The sequence below is a fragment of the Carassius gibelio genome, chromosome A11, assembly GCF_023724105.1.
Source record: "Carassius gibelio isolate Cgi1373 ecotype wild population from Czech Republic chromosome A11, carGib1.2-hapl.c, whole genome shotgun sequence".
Classification (NCBI taxonomy): domain Eukaryota; kingdom Metazoa; phylum Chordata; class Actinopteri; order Cypriniformes; family Cyprinidae; genus Carassius; species Carassius gibelio.
In genome coordinates, this window is record NC_068381.1 from 2899122 (window position 1) to 2920324 (window position 21203).

At 34.2% G+C, this 21203-nt stretch overlaps 1 protein-coding gene across 2 annotated transcripts; it reads left to right on the forward strand.

Annotated features, from left to right (window-relative positions):
• The first annotated feature begins 1859 nt into the window (after positions 1-1859).
• Positions 1860-21107, forward strand: LOC128022011 (uncharacterized). Of its 2 annotated transcripts, none has more exons than XM_052609208.1 (3): positions 1860-1980; positions 2069-2125; positions 20520-21107. In XM_052609208.1, exons 1-3 carry the CDS (start codon positions 1935-1937, stop codon positions 21032-21034), a joined length of 618 nt encoding a protein of 205 aa, XP_052465168.1. In that variant the 5' UTR covers positions 1860-1934; the 3' UTR covers positions 21035-21107. The 2 variants fall into 2 exon arrangements, with proteins under 2 accessions (XP_052465168.1, XP_052465169.1); XM_052609209.1 differs by lacking the exon at positions 20520-21107 and adding an exon at positions 2563-3461.
• The last annotated feature ends 96 nt before the right edge of the window (positions 21108-21203 follow it).

Consider the following 21203-nt stretch of genomic DNA (forward strand, 5'->3'; position numbering starts at 1 on the left):
CAGATTTTCCATCAAATCTTCAGCGAGATGACGATGATGAGAACAGACAACATTCAGAAACATTCAGAAAGAAAAAGAAAGCATAAAATGTCTTGAAATGCCAAAATTGGATACTACAAACACTGTTTGCAAATAATTGTTCATATGTGAATAAAAGCCTATAAATAAATCATATCAGGTAAATCAAGTTCATCATTGCTCATGTCTTTTCAGAAGACTTGGATTAAACCACTCAATACACATGGATTTATTTTTAAAATCTCTTTATTAACTTTTTGAAGCATATTACATCATTTTGAAGCATTTTTGGGTGAATACTTTCATTGGAGGGACAGAATTCTATCAGATTTCAATTCTATATAAATATTAAGACTGCACAATAAGATTGTCATGCACATCTCCTCAGTGAAGTCAGTTCCATGATTTGCAGTAAATCTCCATCACATGCTTTCAGATGGAGCCAATAATAAAAAAAATTCTGATGTTTTCCAATTTTTTTTACATTAGAACCTTCTCAGTGAACATTGGGAAGTTTTCTTCTTCGTTGACTCCTTTTTCATGTGGTGTGCCCCAAGGGTCTGTTTTAAGCCCTCTTCTTTTTTCACTTTACATGCTTCCCTTGGGTGCCATTTTTAAGAAATATAGGATTTCATACCATATATGATATTAGGCCACTAGGACTTAGGATCTCTTTCTGCCAATGTTCAAACCTATATAAGAATCTTGGGGTTACATTAGATTTGTTACTCAACTTTGAGAAAAACTTAGTACATTGGAAAAGGGCAGCTTTTCCAACATCAAAGGTTGTTCTGTGACACACCTTTAGAAAATGTTATTTTTAAGGGGTGTTTACATGACACATTTTTCAACTAAAAGATGAAAACCTTTTATAGCCATTCATTTACACGACAACAGTGCTTTGATACCTTTATCATCAAAAATGTGCTTTTGTGAAAACGATGACATCACGTGTTCAGCCTGTAGGTATGAGTGAGTACTTGACAAACAAAACAACAATGACAGACTACAGGACTATATGTGTGGAGGTGTGTAGTGTTTCTTCAGAGAGTCACATCACAAGCTACTGGCCTGGCATAATATAGGGCTAATTGTGACAACATTCCTGTCTGTATGCAAAAGTTTTCCTGTTTCTAGCACATCGTTGTCACATTAACAGAGAAAAAGTTTGTAGAGAATAAATGGATGGATGGATGTTCATCGTAGCATCAAAATCCTAATTTACTGGTAATGTTACAACTTCTCATCCCAGATTAAAACTGTAATTTACTGGTAATGTTCCAGAAATCTCGTAATGACACAGAGAGGCTAAAAACCCACACCTTGAGTCTGGGAATCAAAGCAAACGCTGAAGTTTCAAGATGATCTGGCCCTTTCATGATTTTGCAGGAAATCCTCTTTCAAGTAAGCAAGAGTATGTGACTTCTGCAAACACACTTATAAAAATAAAGCTTGCAAAAAGATAATTGACCGGAAAGATTTCATGGATGTTGGGATAAAATTTTCACCATTGATGCAAAAAATTAATCTTAATTTTTAAATGTGTTGTGTTGTATTTTTTGTTAAGGGGTCATCAAACCAAACTAGTATTTTTTGGACATGATAAGATGTCATGCTCTAGGGCTTCTGATTTAAAAAGTAACAGGACATATTATAACAAATATTACAAGTCATAGTTTACGTGTTCATCATACACCACTTCTATTTGTACATTTCTTTTAAATGACACCACAGGCTCCACAAGGGATCGAAAGTGATCAAGGGGCTTGGGCTCCAATCACACCTACCGCAAGACTTCTCGTTTTTGGCTTTCACTTTCAGTTGTTGTTGTATATATAGGGGACAGGGGCACTGATTGAGGCTCAATGACACTCAACCAGCGACTAATTGAGACTGAAAATTTGTGACATAATAAAATGTCTAAAAAACTTCAATTAAGCCGTCGTGGACAAAATGAAAATGGTGAGTGCATTTTAATATAAAGCTTGTTGTTTTTCTATACATTTGTGTCTGTTTCCACAGCATTAAATCTCATTTGTTTTATTTGCAGATGAAGACTCTGATATAGCCACTATCAAACATTTCCACCATGAAGAAGACGAAAATGGTAAGCGCATTGTAATAGTTGTTCTGTATTCACTGACACTGACTTTGCATTAAACTCTACATTTTAGCGTTTTTTGTTAATTTATGTATTTAATTTTGTGTAATTATGTACTTCTTAATTTTCTCAATGTAGTTTGTTATATGTTTCTAAATATTCCCAAACACTGATTAAAATGGGTAAAATTGGGTCTTTATTTAATAAAAAATGTATAATATATTAAGTAAAAATATAGTATTACTAACACACTATGAAGATGCAGGCAAACCTCAGACTGAATCACACCAAATACAGAAATATTCTCTCGCAAGGTTGAGTAAAACCAAATTTTTACATTTATAATGTTCAGCTCAACATGGCATACATCTACAGTATATAAAGCTTTTCGAAACATCTGTGTCTGTTTACACTGCATTAAAACACATTTGTTTCTTTTGCAGATGAAGAATCTTCTACCAAACAGACGCAGAACCGTGACATTAATGAAGTCGCAGAGGCTACTGTAAAAAAGCCAAAAGCTCAAGATACAACATCTGAAATTGACACGACTGACACATTGGACAGACCACTAAATTCAACTGCAGACGACAGTTATTATGTTAAAAACGAAGCTTATTTTTCAGATTTTACAAACTTTAGATTATTTGCAGAAGTTGCACAAGCTGGACGAGCTCGTGCTGAAGACAGCATTTTTGAGGCAGAAACCAAAGGTTCAAGCATCTCATTTGATACTGAAGTCAGTCCGGTTGGAGCCAAAGTAATGGCTCGAGCTGAAGTCGCCAGTGCATCAGCTAGTGTCGGTCCAGTTGGTGTGAAAGTGGGACTTGGATTTGACACGGGTGCATCTGTTGGTGAGGATGGGGTGGAGGCCAAATTCCTGGGAACTGGATTCTCAATTGGTCAAAAAAACAGCATATCTGTTCTGGGTTCAGAAGCATCATGTTCAGTCATGTAGTCATAGAGGTATTAATTACCTTGGAATATTGATGTGTAACATTTTACTACTGAACCATGAAGAGAAAAAAATAATAAAAAACATTAACTTTAACTTTGACCGGATTAAATGCAGAATTAGTACTGTCACTGAATACACAGAATTATACTTCAACGACACGAAAATAATGTTGTTGTTTTAGATTTTATAATTATACAAATTTTATGACTTTTGTTTTCATTTCAGAATAAATATTTGTATTTGGTTATGTATGTTTATGGTTATTGCTTTTCTCTTCAGAGCTGTCATTCCAAGCTTTTATGTTAAAATAATGTCTTCACTTTGGACTTCTGCATCAATCGTAGAATTCATCAAAATATCTTACATGCAAAGCATATCATTAAAGGAACAAATAGTTGATTGTGAGTTGATGTTTATTTTTTTCTGAACATATAAATGTGACCCTGGAGCACAAACGCAGTCTGAAGTCACTGGGTTATATTTGAAGCAATAGCAAAAAAAATAAAAAATAAATTTGAGCATAGCGTTAGTTCAGTCAGGCCACGTTAGTCACGCTTGCATCAGCTGACAGTCAGCTGTTCCTGACGTGTACTAATCCAGTCTTGACACCTATCACCTGCGGTATATTTAAATTCCCATTCTTCAGTGTCTCTTCCATCGCATTGCTGCTTGCAATTAACTCCCTCCTCCAACCCCAACTCCACCAACTCAACCAGTAATCCGATCTAACTTTGTTCTTTCTTTACAGTCTCATCATTGGAAGCAATCTCTCACATTTCGTTTACAACTCACGTAATTGTGAATTGTAAATTATATATATGCTTATAATGGTTCTGTTCTGTACCCCAGGGTGGTTTGTCTTGCTGCTCTCCCCGCTCTGTCCAAGCATGGCTCCATGGACAGGCGTGTGGAGTGTTGCCCAGAACATAACCATACCGCCAACACTAATTGTATGCAATTATAATGGTCATAAATATACTTAACGGTAGTGGTCCTGATTGAAAAACATTATATGGGTCAAAATTATCTCAGTTTTGACAAATTTACACTTAAGTTTTTGTGGACCATGGTCACATAAATATATATTCGAATGTTGAATTTAATAGACCAACACTCAATGTAAAGTTAGCTGCCCTAAACTTACAGTATTGGTAATTACCATAACTATAATTTTTTATGTTTCTGTAATGGTTAATCTACCAGTATGTACAAGCTCTTTAGTCAAAGTAGTACTTGTATTGCTGAAATATAATTATTATTATCCAGGAATTTTCAAATTTACCGTTTTACAAGAAAGGAGGAAAAACTAGTAAAGCACTGTATTATTATTATTATTATTATTATTTGGATGTCAATAACAACAGAGACTGTGGAAAAGTGCATAAAAACAATGCCAGCAAGAATGCTATCGAGGTTTTCTAATGTTATCTTATGTTATCAAGGTTTTCAGCTTTTTATGTGTGAATAAAACGTTTTCGTTGTTTCAGTTTGTTACCAAAAATTGACAGTAGTATTTTTAGATTCCTAAAATAGATAAAAACAAAATGGAATTTGATAAACAAGTCAATGCCTAAAAGTAAAAGTAGTAGCTTTTTACAATTGCGGATCATTGCCAGAATCTTTTTGTTTTCATGACATGGAAACTGTGATTCCTGCATAATTTCATCCAGATTTGATCATTGCAACTCATGATTGAAAAGATCCAGCATTTCTCCGGTTCTGGCATCTCTGCATTGGCTTCCTGTTGATTTTAGAAAATGCATTTGATATTTAAACAACGTGACACAGGACGGGAACAATGAGAACTGCTTTGTGAAAATACAATTCACAATTCTATTATCTTTTCTAAACCGGCTTCTAATTGTTTCATTATGTAATTGGCATGATACAATTTTACTTGACAGATAATAAATTGTTATATTTGATTTATTCTGTTCTCTTCTGAAATCTTAAAATTCTACTTTATACTGAAGATTTTAAGTAGATAATTGTGTAGGCTACCATTTCTGCAAATCTGGGTCCAGGGCAGATCATACTTAAGTACCAATGAGGGGGCAGGGGGCTCTCCATTAGGAATCTTCTGATTTCTGTTTGTCACACTGGCTTACAAGTTACAGTTTTCATGATTATGGAAAAAATACAAAATTTTGTTATTTGCTAGCAGAGTGCGGCACTTAAAGGTATTATAATCATCCTGCGATTTCACCAAGTATAACATGTTCAAGGATCAACAAGGATGTTGATTAGAACTTCTCAGGAAATATCTGTTTTAGGCTATGTCTACATTATTAAATACATTAATAAGTGTGACAAGCTTGTGCTGAATTCAGTTTATTTGAGGCAGAAGCCAAAAGCCCAAACGCCTCAGCTGGTGTTGAAGCCAGTGTGGTTGGAGTTAGAGCAATGGCTCAAGCTGAAATTGCCAGTGCATCAGCTAAAGCTGGACCATTTGGAGTTGACACTGGTGTATATGTTGGTGTGGATGGGTTGGAGGCTAAAATCCTGGGAACTGGAATCTCAATTGGTCCAAAAACCAGTGTATCTTTTCTGGGTTCAGAAGTATTATGTTCAGTCATGTAATTATGCAAGTATTAATAACCTTTTAATATTTATATGCAACATTTTAGTACTGAACCATGAAGACAAAAAAAAACAGATTTTTTTTTAATGTATTAAATTTTCAAGCAAAATTGTTACGTTATAAATACACACAATTACATTGTAAGAATATTACAATATACAGTTTTATTTTATATTTTATATTTCTACAATTGTTGAGCTGTTTTCATTTAAGAATAAATATTTGTATTTGGTTAAATATGTGTGTTTAATTAGAATACGGCAACTCCAGTTTGGATCCAACAACTCTGAAGATTCCAGTTGATGGAAACTTTAGATCGACATGAAACTGTCAAATATTATCCTTATATTGTAATTATTATGAACACAGGTTGCAATTTCGGTAATTTCTGCACAACATGTTTGTTGTGTATGCTTAACTGAATTTATGATGTTATCCTCATAATATTTTATATGTATATTACACACATATTACTTTGATCTGTGGCTGGTAACAGAATATTTCCCAGCTGTAACATTGAAACAAGAATTATCTCTAAAGCTGTTTAGAAGCAAGTACTATACAGTACAAATAAACTTGAATTGAATATTTATTGCTTTTGTCAATACTATCATTCCCAGTGTATTGTAACTGTTACAATTCTGCATCAGAACTTTTCCATTTATGCAATACACTGAAAAGAACTTTTTCTGTGTTCTTCTGTTCTTCACATTACGTGATTGCATAATGTGTGAAGTTGAGCTAGTGCACAACTAGTATTTGTGTTTATAAAATGTTTTTTTTTTTTTTTTAGAAAATGACCAATCCTTTCGCTAGATAAGGCCATTATTTAAGTCAAATTGAGAGTCAAATTGGACTATACTGAAATTATTGAAAACATTCAAATCAGGGATGTCCGAAACGGAATCAGAAAGCATATAGTTTGTGCATTTAAGAAAATGTCTGTCAAAATATATATTACAATGTCTTGTTTTCATCAGGAACCATTTCACTTAGTTCCCTGGTGTTTCAATTTCACCGAGCCAATTTATGCATATCCTCCCTGAACCTCTGTTTACCCTGAGTTTGTGCACATTATTTTTTTGAGAGGTATCAATATTGTGATATTCAAATGATGTGGATTTAAAAACAGATGTTTCATAATAATTATTCATTTCTTATAGCTGGCAAGCATTCAGTGAAGTGACTGATGCCTGTGAGTGTGTTATGTTACATAAAGGAGGAACTACATTTGATTTTTGGGTAATTATAAAACATTGTGCAGACATTTCAAATGCTTTTTGTGTAGTTCATTATATTTCTTTTAGAGAATCAAGTTTATTTTGTGGCTTAAATAAATTATGCTATTTAGAGACTGAGATGTTTGGCTTTTATCCTGAAAAGTTCAAAATTTCTTAAGTAAAGTAGAATTAAATAGTAGCATACTAGTTCATTTTAAGGATTAAATGTTAATACATCTTGCCATAAACGCATTGCCATTGTTTTTCCATTTCTGTTTCACTTTCTCTGAAAACCCTTGAGTTAAATAAGTGACTACATCATTTTACAGGAAATCAGTTTTCACTAACTAGAATCAATAGTGTATTCTGATTAAATAAATTGGCAAGCAACACAATAGCAAACATAATTGGGTTATATAGAGGTTTCACCACAATCACCAACATTTATTAAAAGCATAATATTGACTATATACAGTATAAGCTATAGGCTATATCGAGCTTCGTCATTAGAAGTAATTAGACAATTCATTTATCAACAAGTGTGACTGTTAATATATAATGACACGATGCTTTGGAAATTACTTCCATGTATTTTATTTACTCATCCTGAGACTCTCTAAGATGTACAGTAAACGAGCTTGTTTCTTCTTTGGAACAGTATCCAGTGTAGAAAATCACTGATTGTAAGTTGTATTGCTTTTCTGGTGCTGCTTGTGATTACTGTAGTAGGCAAAACTTTAATTAATTACAATAAAAAATTTACATAACACTGGTATGTATGTCTAAATAATCCCAAATATGAGAGTGCAATCTCTGTACATGGAAGTCCTAAAAAAGGACTTAAAAAGACATAAAAGAAAAATATGTAATGTGATTTCAAAGCCAACTTGATACATTTACAATGTTCTAATGTTCATTGAAAAATTATAAATTAATATAAAGTGTGTTTTTTTCTAAATGTCTGTGTCTGTTTGCACTGCATTAGAGCTAATTTGTTTTATTTGCAGATGAAGAATCTGATATACCCACTATCAAACCCTGAAGAAGACGAGAGTAGTATGTGTATTTTACATTTAAATGACATTGAAATAACTCTACATTTTATTGTTGATTTTTAATTTGTGTTTTATTTTTAGGTAAAAAGATCTGTAGCTCTTGAGATCGTACAGAAATGCTGATGAATAGTTTCTCCTGTAGAGGTCAGAACCTTGTAATGTGCATGTCTCGTTGAACTTCTAGAGCTGAGAAGTTGTCTTCAACAAGTATATTTGATCAATAGCACACTAACCTATTTTTTTATTATTTTTAATTCACTTTTGACTTTCATCAAATGTTACACTTAACAGAAAGTTTCACATACAATTATGTTACTCAGACTGACATCTTTGGTATGCATCCTGAAAAGTTAGTAACTGAAAAATTAAACTAGTTATAATTAATACTAATCCATATTAAAATACTATTAACAAGTAGATGAATAAGCACTAGTAGCCAATGAATAAGTACTAGTTCTTAATGGAACAGATAATAGTATACTAGTAGTAATTAAATAGTTTACTAGCATGAAAATATTATTACATTAAGGAATAAATGTTAAAACAGCTTGCCATAAACACATGGCATATCTTTTCCCTTTTTTGTTTCACTTTCAGTTGATGCATAGTCTGTGTAGATGGGAGTGGCAGTAATGACCAGACACAGATCCATATCGAAAGTAAACTGCATGCTGTTCTTGAGCCACTTGGAGTATATGCATGGTTTTGGTCTCTATTTAAAGGTGACACTGTTTAGGAATAAACCTCACAATCAGTGTAAGTCTTACTGGTATTAAGTAACAGAACTTTGAACACACTGAAACGGTAGACTTTTGACTTTAGTAGAGTCAAAAACTTACATACAGAACCTTTAAAGGCAGTAGCACCTAAAGAATACTAAATAAGTAACAGTACTAGTACTAGTCCTAAATAAGTAATGGAACATAGTAGTATACAGTACTAGTTGTAATAAGTAGTTTACTAGTAGCATGAAAATATTAGGACATTAGTGTTAAAACAGCTTGCCATAAACGCATTGCAGGATTTTTCCCTTTTCTGTTTCACTTTCAGTTGATGCCTATTCTGTGTATATATCGGGGTAGCAGTAATGATTAGACACAGAAAAACCCTTTGAAAACCCTTAAGTTAGATAATTATCAGTAATATAGGCTATCAAGTCACTCAGGGGGTACCAATCCATTCCCCAACATCATTATCAATCATGAATCTGAAATAGCATCCTCCAGTTTCACATCACTTAGTCTAATGGTGCAGTAATGCTGTTTATCTCGCTGAGCCTGAATCCTCCCACTTTATTCAGAGTCCTCAGAAAAATCTGGAAACATCCTCCAGTCTAACATTGGTTACAATTAACAAGTTTTAATTCAGCACTTATGCACCTGCTGGTAGATGTTATGACTACATAACTTTACAGGCAATCATTTTTCAAATATGTGTAAAAAAGGTTCAAAAATTTACAGATGCTCCAGAGGAAAACAAGATGCATTAAGAGCTGGGGATGAAAATTTTTGAACATGATGAAGATGTCCAAATGTTTCTTATTTTTTTTTTATGTATTTTTTTTCCATTTAGTTCTGCCCTTCGTAAGCAACAGAAGATACTTGTTTGTTTTCCAGAACACTAATTAAGTACAATTTACCCCCCCCCCCCCCCCCCAGCTTTTAATGCATCTTGTTTCCTTCTGGAGCATCAGTGAACATTTGAACCTTTTATTAATAGTTGTGTTTGAGTGCCTCAATTGTCCTCAGTGTAAAAAAATGGTTCTCGAAATCATACAGTAGTGCTGGAAAGGATTCAAATATGCAAAGATGCTGGAAAACTGAAGAATCTGCTGGGCCTTAAAGATTTATCTGAAGAACAGTTCTCAGTTTAACTGTTCAGAACAAACAAGGGACTCATGCACAACCATCACAAAACAGAAAGACAGTTGTGGATCATCCAGGTAACCACACACAGTATTAAGAACCACATGCTTTCATAACTGCTGCTTTTTCACCGCTGTCATTCTTGTTTTGTGTTTGCTTTGTTATTGAGAGGAAAGTGCGCAGCACATTTTTCCATATTCATAGAATTGCTGCCCTCACAGTATGTTGCTACAAAAACATTTCTAACTTCTTTTTACTTCCAAGCCATGAATAAAAAACAACTTTGCAGTTTGCAGTGGGTTCCCAAACTTTTGAATGGGGTTATTTTAATAATTTCAGCATTTTTTTTTGTCTTGTGGTCTATATGCAAACATCTTTTATGTAAAATATCTTATTCAGGACAGTAATAAAAAATAACATGCATTTATTATGATCTCTCTTATTTTGTTAAACATTCACATTTTCACAGATTCTGAAAGGGGTTCCTAAACCTTCGCATGCCAGAAGATCAAGTCAAATTTAGTTTTTCATCTCATCACCCCTTTACATATTTAAAGGATTTTTTTTTTGCTATAAAGATTGCAAAAGGTTCTTCATGAAAACAAAGATGCAAATAAAGAACCTTTATTTTTTTGAGTATGTGCGCGTGTTGAATTTTTGTCAGCTTTGCATCAACAGAGTCTTAAGAGACAATCAAACTAGATTTGTATATTTCAGACACTTCAACGAACAGAATATGATGTCATTCATTGTGAGCAGGGTCTTAGGTTGTTCCAGTTAAACGCCATGCAGATCTTTATGATTTTTCTCTTTCACTTTCAGTTGATGCACTACTCTGCGTATATAAGGAGTGCCAGGACTGACCAGACACAGATCCTATAACACTCCATCAGAGACCTACTGAGACTGAAAACTTGTTGCTCCCTAAAATGACTGAAAACCGACCATTAAGCTACAATGGGCATGATGAAAGTGGTAAGTGAATTTAAATAGATGATCTATATTTACAGACATTAAAAACCTTTAATTAACCACAAATGAAAATTAAAAATGTTGTAAATTTATATAACACTGGTATGTATGTCTAAATAATCCCAAACACTGAGAGTGCAATCTCTGTATGTGGAATAAGTTATTGTTGACATGAATAAAAAAAAATAAAATGTGTTTGTTAAACCAACTTGTCACATTTACAATGTTCTAATGTTCATTGAAAAATGATTCATCAAAAAATTCATGTAAAGTTGTTTTTCTAAATGTCTTTGTCTATTTGCCCAACATTAAAGCTCATTTGTTTTATTTGCAGATGAAGAATCTGATTTACCCACTACCAAACATTTCCACCATGAAGAAGAGGAGAGTGGTACGTTTATTTAAATATCTGGTCTATATTTACTGACATTGAAATTACTCTACATTTTAGTGTTATTTGTCAATGTATGTGTTTTATTGTGTATTAATTTATCCAAATACAGAACCTACAGTTTGCAAGGTTGAGTAAAACTAACTTGTCACATGTTCTAATGTTTAATGTAAAATTGCATGAGTTTGTATAAAGCTATTTGAACTGCAATAAACATCATTCGTTTTTTTTGCAGATGAAGAATGTGATGTACTTCATGGAGAAAAGCCAAAAAAAGGAAAACAGAAGATAACATGGAAAAACAAAAAGGGTTTTACAAAAAAGCCAAGTGTGCAACTTGCGTCAGTTAATGTTGATGCGCTTGAAGTTGTAAATGTAATTGACACGTATGACAGAACAGCAAGTGCTTATGCAGAACACAAGTATGCTCGAAGTGGATCATATGCTGAAGCATTTGAAAACAAACCTGGAGAGAGGATTCCTAAGGCTGGAGTTTACGCAGAAGCAGGAGTTGCACGAGCTCGTGCTGAATACAGTGTATTTGAAGCAGAAGCCAAAGGTCCAAACGCCTCAGCTGGTGCTGGAGTCAGTGTGGTTGGAGCTGGAGCAATGGCTCGAGCTGAAATTGCCAGTGCATCAGCTAAAGCCGGTCCAATTGGTGTGAAGCTGGGACTTGGACTTGACACGGGTGCATCTGTTGGTCTGGGTGGGGTGGAATTCAAATTCCTGGGAACCGGAGTCTCACTTGGTCCAAAAACCGGTGTGTCTGTTCTGGGTTCAGAAGCATCATGTTCAGTCATGTAATCAGACAGGTATTAATTATCTGTGAACAATGAAACATTTCATTACAAAACCAAGACAAAAGCAGAAACTTTTTAAAGACTTTACCCATTTTAATGCATAATTAGTATTGTTGTTGAGCTTTAAATACGCAGATAACTTGTTCAGGAGAACACCGAAAGAGCCATTCGATCAAAGTATCATGCAAAGAAAATCATTTAATTCAAATATAGTCCCACAGAGCCAGATTTATCTCAAATATACTTTATAATCAACAGTGCAACAGTGTCATTTTAATTAATTACTTGCAGTTGAATCGCAGAGTTTGTGCAAACGTATACACATTGTGATAACATGCTTTCTAAACTGCTGCTTTTTCACCGCTGTCATTCTTGTTGTGTGTTTGCTTTGTTATTGAGCCATGAATAAAATAAACTTTTGCCGAAAGTATATCAGGGTCTTGAATCAAGTTCAGTCTTGATCTTTGGGAGCATGAGCAATAACTTGCTGCCTGCAGTTCACTTAACGGCCACCGCTAATAACAAGGATTATACATCTAGCGCTTTTAACAATATGGTAACACTGTTTATTTTAGATTTAGAAACACTTATTTAACTTATTTAAACCTACCGGACAACAAACACAGGAAAAGGTTGAACTTAAATATACTGACAAACGAGGTAAATTAATGATACACAGCTGAACAGAACAAACTAATGACATTAGTAACAATGACAACCAAAGAGGAGAACAAAGAAAACAATAAACATATCTGTGTCAGAAGTATCTGGATGCTCAATGAGAGAAATAAAAAACTGACTGGATCTGAAGTGTTGTTGTTCTGGTGTTGTTGGCTCCTCAAAGAACCGTTTAGTAAGGTTCTTAAAATGACCATTTTTAGTAAAGAGAACATTTTAAAATATCAGAAGAAAAACTTATTTTGCTATAGAGAATGAAATGGAAAGGTTCTGTGGATGTTAGAGGTTCTCCATGGAACCATTTTTAACAGTTGTTCCTGTGATGTTGGGACAGCACTGTGCAATAATGCTGCACTATTGTTTAAAAATCAGTGAAGTTCCTCCTGTTCATAGCTGTATTGAAATAAAACAAAGCTGGCACAAACCTAGAACAATATTAAGTAAGTGAAGTATTTGCATTTAATGAAGTACCCAACATTTAATTAATAAGCAGACACTTTTAACAAAAAGTGACTTACAGATGAGAGCTAAAAAAGCAATCAAAACCAACAAAAGATAAATAATATATAAGTGTTGTGTCAAGTCATGGTTAGTCTGACGCAATACCCTAAATGCAAGCCATTTTGCTTATAATAAGTAGATAGAAAAGAGATAAATAGATATAGCTAGTTTTAGAAGGTCAGGTTATTTTTACCATAACAATTAAAAAGAAGACAAGTAGATAAAGAGTAGATAGTGTTAGAGGGTTATTTGTTTTTTTTACTAGCATGAATATATTAGTACATTAAGGAATAATTGTTAAAACAGCTTGCCATAAACACATGACATGGCTTTTCCCTTTTCTGTTTCACTTTCAGTTGATGCATAGTCTGTGTATATAGGGAGTGGCAGTAATGATCAGACACAGATCCATACCTAAAGTAAACTGCATGCTGTTCTTGAGCCACTTGGATTACAGGTGCTGGTCATATAATTAGAATATCATCAAAAAGTTGATTTATATTACTAATTCCATTCAAAAAGTGTAACTTGTGTATTATATTCATTCATTACACACAAACTGATATATTTCAAATGTTAATTTAAATGTTTTATTTAATTTTTTTAATTTTGATGATTATAACTGACAACTTAGGAAAATACCAAATTCAGTATCTCAGAAAATTAGAATATTGTGAAAAGGTTCATTATTGAAGACACCTGGTGCCACACTCTAATCAGCTAATTAACTCAAAACAACTGCAAAGGCCTTTAAATGCTCTCTCAGTCTAGTTCTGCAGGCTACACAATCATGGGGAAGACTGCTGACTTGACAGTTGTCCAAAAGATGACCATTGACACCTTGCACAAGGAGGACAAGACACAAAAGGTCATTGCAAAAGAGGCTGGCTGTTCACAGAGCTCTGTGTCCAAGCACATTAATGGAGAGGCGAGGGGAAGGGAAAAATGTGGTAGAAAAAGTGTACAAGTAATAGGGATAACCGCACTCTGGAGAGGATTGTGAAACAAAACCCATTCAAAAATGTGGGGGAGATTCACAAAAAGTGGACTGCCGCTGGAGTCAGTGCTTCAAGAACCACTACACACAGACGTCTGCAAGACATGGGTTTCAGCTTCGCATTCCTTGTGTCAAGCCGCTCTTGAACAACAGAAAGCGTCAGAAGCGTCTCGCTTCAAAAATAACTGGACTGCTGCTGAGTGGTCCAAAGTTATGTTCTCTGATGAAAGTAAATTTTGAATTTCCTTTAGAAAGTCTGTTTCTAAAGTCTGGAGAAAGAGAGGAGAGACATACAATCCACTTTATACAGGTCCAGTATAAAGTTTCCACAGTCAGTGATGGTTTGGGGTGCCATGTCATCTGCTGGTGTTGGTCCACTGTGTTTTCTGAGGTCATCATGCTTCCTGCTGCTGACCAAATTCATGGAGATGCAGATTTCATTTTCCAACAGGACTTGGCACCTGCACACAGTGCCAAAGCTACCAGTACCTGGTTTAATTGGCCAGCAAACTTGCCTGACCTAAAGCCCATAGAAAATCTATGGGGTATAGTGAAGAGGATGATGCGATATGCCAGACTCAAGAATGCAGAAGAGCTGAAGGCCACTATCAGAGCAACATGGGCTCTCATAACACCTGAGCAGTGCCACAGACTGATCGACTCCATGCCACGCCGCATTGCTGCAGGAATTCAGGCAAAAGGAGCCTCAACTAAGTATAAGTTTTGGTCTCTTTTGAAAGGTGACACTGTTTAGGAACAAACCTAATAATCACTGTCACGAGTCTTACTGGTGACACACTGAAAAGGGGGTGAAAAAAACATACCGTCTACATGTTTTTCTATTTATTTTTTTTGTTACTACCAAACCATTAGGTCAAAACCAGAAAATGCTTTTAATTCAAAATTTGTTTTGTTGTTGAGCAATACATATACAGAATTATACTTTAACAATGTAAAAACAATGTTTTATAATATTTTAGATTTATAATTTTACAATTGTTGAGGTGTTTATTTAATTTCAGAAGTAATATTTGTATTTGGTTATGCAGATGTGTTTCATTAGTTAATGCCAACTCAAGTTTAGACCCAACAATTGCAGAGATTTCAGATGATGACTACTTTGGATCGACATACAAAACTGTCAAATGTTATCTTTATATTTTAATTATTATAAGCTTAAGTTATAATTGCTGCATAACATGTTTGCTGTGCTTAACTGAATAGTGTTAACAAACCTTATAGCATGTTATAGTATATTTTAATATTAAATAACAATAATAATAATAATATAATAATAATAATAATATTTAAACTAACATTAGCTTTCTAATCTTTTTGTATTCTATTTTTTTCTTTTCATTTACTATACAATTGACAAAAGCAAAAAAAGACCTAACAATGGCTTACTCTATTATTTTTGTATTCTATCGGTTTTCTTTTTATTGATAATATTATTTATAAAAGCCTTGCTGAATGTACTGTGATAAGATAACCGAGACTTGTTATAGCACTTGTGTATCATTGATCTTTTGTTGATTTTGATTGCTTCAATCATCCTCATTTGTAAGTCCATTTGAATATAAGTGTCTACTAAATGACTATATGTGAATATATTACTGCCATATGGATATTAACTTGATCTGTATCTGATAACAATACTTCCTACAGTAATTGTAAAATTGAAACAAGAATTAATAGTATGGCTGCTTTGAAACATAATGTATTGTGAAAAGTGCTACACAAATAAACATTTATCAAAATGTTTACTGATTTCCTCTTCAGTACTGTCATTCCCAGTGTAACTGTTATAATATGTTCACAGGACTTTCTGGAGACTTTTAATATCTGCATCAGTCCTCTTCTCTTCTATTTATACAATTTACACTGAAAAAAATCTGGCAACTGATTTTTAAATTATTCTTTAGCTCGGGTTAAACTAATTAATTTTATTTGGTTGGAACAGCAGCTATTTGTTTCTCTGTTATAGAACTAGGATACATAACTATGATTTACACAAGCTCCAGTCTGGATCCAGAACACCTTAGAAAAGATGATGCTGACCCTCAGAGGACCTCAGATGATGCTAACCCTGAATCAACAAGCAGAACTAACAAATATTGCTACAAGTGTGATTGCATCATATAATAATTGCTGTTAATAGTGTTCATCGTCTGGTTAAATATGTCTTGTATTGATGTTTCTGAAAATTTCTGTCATATGCACATAAACCGATCACCACTTATAAGCTACTAAATATTGTAGAAACATAATTTTCTGTAAAGTTGCTTTACAATTATTTGTATCTTAAAAAGTGTTATACAAATAAACTTGAATTGAATTGTTTACATCATGTATAGAGACAGAGCACGTTTAGGCTGTACAAAACAATCCAACCATCTCCATTGACTTTGTATTACTGAAAGAAGGCTTTTTGTAATTTATGATTTATAAAAAAAAAAAAACAGAACAATGCTTAAAAGTTGTTGTGTGACAAGGTTTACAGCAAACAAGCTAAAAAACACAAGTAGTACATTTTAGAAGCTGTCAACTCCAAAAAAGCGTTTAAGGAAAAAAAAAGTAGAGCACATGTTATGAGAGAAAACCATGCGCTGAGTGGATTCTACCATAAACGTTTCTGATTGGCCATTGTGTTCAGGAAATCAACAGATTTGTCTGTGATTGGCTAAATAATAATAATAATTTTTTTAAAAACCCCGCTGTAAATAGAAAACCAAGAAGACCGCTCTAGAACCCAAATACACACTGGATCGGTTGCCAGATCGCAAATATGTTATCTAAATCTGTTCTTGCTTTCCTAGTGGGTCACATGTATTGCATTAATATTAAGTAAAGTAAGAGGAACTCACCCAGCTTAACAAATTATTTTTTTATTAGAAATTGATTTTATTTTAAGTAGCTAAAGGTAATTTTTTTCAAAAAATGTAGTTAATTATATGATTATAATTTCCAGATTAAATATTAAATATGCACATGTGTAACGAGGACTGACTCGGTTGTGGGTTTGAATCCATGTGCAGAGTTTTATTAAGCCCAACAGCACAAACAGAGGCAAACGGAGAGCAGATATTGTGGTCAATAACCAGGCAATAAACCATAGCGTCAGTCCAGATAGCAAACACATCCAAATCAGCAATCCAAAAGACAAGGTCAAAGGCAGGCAAAAGACATGCACTAGAAAACAATCCATGACTATGAAAAATGCATGGTAGAGACAGGGAAAACTGGCAATACTTTGCAACATGATGCACAAACAACATGGCTTATAACCAGGAGGGCAGGGTTTCATATTTTTTTGAAGCACCCCTGGGCGCCGCCATTGGATAGCGGACCCCCACCTGCTGTTAGCATTCCATTGACTCCCATTCATTTTGGCGTCACTTTGACAGTGAATAACTTTACATCTGAGGCGTTTAAAGACTACATTTGTCCATTTATTATTTCTATTAAAAAAAAACACAAAAATGTATAAAAGGCTCCATTACCTTGTATCTTATGTTATGGTCCCGTAGCAGCAGTTTTTGTAAAAAATAGGCTAACGATTGCGTCATAACCAGCGACTCTCTTTCGCACAGTAGAGAAATTACCGTATGGACAGGAGGAGAAGCTCGCAGGCAATCTTTTACTGTCGATGAGGCTATTGGGGGAACGTGGAGGCATAAAGTCAAGGGAGATAATTAATCAGAATACTTACCAAAAGTTGCTCCTGTTCACTCTCGCCTTCTCTGCAAGATTCGGTGGGTGATTCAGATTTCTCTTGGCACAGCGATTAAACGACTTACAGGTTGTAGTTGGGATGGGGATGCCTCGTGCGTTGTGCCTTGCTCCTCTGAGCTCTGATCGCTCTTTGCAGCCACACATGGGAACTGTCCCACACACGTTCACTTCTTCTGACCCAATCGTCCACCGCAGGTACTTCAGAAGGTTCCCCAGACCAAGGTAACATGGGAGGTTGATAATATAGAACACACTTGAAGGGGGTGAGTCCTGTAGATGAATGAGTGAGTGAGTTCTGTGCATATTCTGCCCAAAGTAAAAAGTCACTCCAACGTTGTTGTTCCCGACTACATTAAGATCTTAGATAACGCCGCAGTTCCTGATTTAATCTCTCAACCTGTCCATTAGTCTGGGGGTGATAGCCAATGTGATAGTGTCCAGTTGCTTACAGAAAGCTTGCAACACACGAGATGTAAATTGTGAACCCCATCAGAAACGATATCCTCTTGTATTCCATAAATATGGAAAACATGGTGAAACAATGCTTGTGCAGTTTCCATAGCTGTGGGTAGGCCCCTGAGCAGGATAAGACTGCATGACTTAACGAAACAATCAATAATAACCAGGGAAGATCTGTAATGAAGTCCACGGCCAGGTGTGACCAGGGGCGTTGAGGAATTGGTAGGGGTTCAAGAAGACCAGCTGGTAGTTCTTGTGGTGTCTTGGTCTGAGCACACACACTGCAAGACTTTACATACATAGAAACGTTATTAAAGAGATTAGGCCACCAAAAGGAGTTATGAACCATTTCTACTGTCCATTGAATTCCAGGATGCCCGGAGCTCAACGATGTATGCACCAATTGTATAATTCGTTGGAGGAGAGACCCAGGGACATAATGACAGTCAGGGAGACAATCTGTAGGTGTGAGTTCTGTTTGCCTTTCACGTTGTAGTTCTTCCATTATATCCCAGCAAACGGCTCTGGTGGATGGATGAATGAATGGCGGATACAGATGTTACTGAATGAGGAAAAAACGAAAAAGGGGTTAGGCATAAAAACAAGTGTAACATTGCTACATTGTTACATTTGTTTAATTTAAGTACAATTTTGTTTTGTTTAAAAAATATATATATCATAACTTTTTTCTTGATTTATGGACCCACCAAAATGTCACTCTGTGTAATATTCATGTCAGGCATATTTACAACAAAAATCAATTAATGACATATCAGCCCAAATACTAATTAGATGTAATTTTAAATTTTAAAAAATTATCCTAGGATTTGTCCATTTGTCAGTAATATTTTTGTACTAATTTAAAGCACAATAATATTTTATATGCTCCTGTATTCTTTTATATATTTTAATATGTACACGTCAGAATAAGCATGTTGTTTGAATCTTTACATAAATATTGTGTTACACTGAATTACAATCTAACATTATTTCAACCAAATTTTGACATTTTATTCTCTAAAAAGTTATTTGAAACCTTAAAAGTTCACTTTACTTACATTTAATGTGCTTTCTATGGACATAAAATCACTTTTGTAAATTTCTTTTCATGCAGACATCTTATAACGTCTTTGACACACATACATAAAAAAAGCAGATATAAAATCTTCCAAATAAGATGTAAAATATACAGTAGATAATATCAAAACATTTATTTGAAGGGTATTGGGTGGGGCATGGGTGGAGGATGAGTCAGTAAAAATTATGCATTGCAGGTTTTCTTGCTTTTTCTCTTTCACTTTCAGTTGATGCTCTATATATAAGGAGATGCAGGACTGACCAGACACAGATCCTGCATCGCTCCATCAAAGACCTACTGAGACTGAGAACTTGTTGCTCCCTAAAATGTCTGAAAACCGACAATTAAGCTACAATAGGCATGATGAAAGTGGTAAGTGAATTTAAATAGATGGTCTATATTTACTGACATTAAAAAAACTTTTACAATTTTTTTACATTTACATAACACTAAATAATCTGAAATACTAAGAGTGCAATCTCTGTATATGGAATAAGTAATGTTTGACATATTTAAAATATATATAAAATGAGTTTTTAAAACCAACGTGTTACATTTACAATGTTGTAATGTTCAGTGACAAATAATAAATTCATATAAAGTGTGTTTTTTTTTCTAAATTTCTGTCTGTTTGCACAGCATTAGAGCTAATTTGTTTTATTTGCAGATGAAGAATCTGATATACCTTCTATCAAACAATTCCACCGTGAAGAAGATGAGAGGGGTAAGTGTATTGTAATAGTTGGTCTGTATTCACTGAAACTGACTTTGCATAAACTCTAAATTTTAGCATTTTTTTGTTAATTTCATTTTGTGTATTTATTTACTTCTTACTTTTCTCAATGCAGTTTGTGATATGTTTCTAAATATTCCCAAAAAATAAATGTTATATATTAAGTAAAAAATATAGTATTACTAACATACTATGAAGATGCAGGCAAACCTCAGACTGAATCACACCAAATACAGAAATATTATCTCGCAAGGTTGAGTAAAACCAAATTTTTACATTTACAATATTTAGTTCAAAATGGCATACATTTATATAAAGCTTTTCTAAACATCTGTGTCTGTTTAAACTGCATTAAAACACATTTGTTTCTTTTGCAGATGAAGAATCTTCTACCAAACAGAGGCAGAACCGTGACATTAATGAAGTCGCAGAGGCTACTGTAAAAAAGCCAAAAGCTCAAGATATGATATCTAGAATTAACACGACTGACAGATTGAACAGACAACAAAATACCATTCAGGTTGGCAATTATTATGTTAAAAATGAATCTTATTTTTCAGATTTGACAGACTTTAGATTATTTGCAGAAGTTGCACAAGCTGGACGAGCTCGTGCTGAATACAGCATATTTGAGGCAGAAACCAAAGGTCCAAGCACTTCATTGGGTGCTGGAGTCAGTCCGGTTAAAGTCGAAGCAATGGCTCGAGCTGAAGTCGCCAGTGCATCAGCTAGTGTCGGTCCAGTTGGTGTGAAAGTGGGACTTGGATTTGACACGGGTGCATCTGCTGGTTTGGATGGGGTGGAGGCCAAAATCCTGGGAACTGGATTCTCAATTGGTCAAAAAAACAGCATATCTGTTCTGGGTTCAGAAGCATCATGTTCAGTCATGTAGTCATAGAGGTATTAATTACCTTGGAATATTGATGTGTAACATTTTACTACTGAACCATGAAGAGAAAAAAAATCTTATAGACCAAAAAAAAAAAAAAAAAACACAGATTTATACTTTAACGATATGAAAATAATGTTTTTTTATTTATTTTATAATTCTACAAATGTCA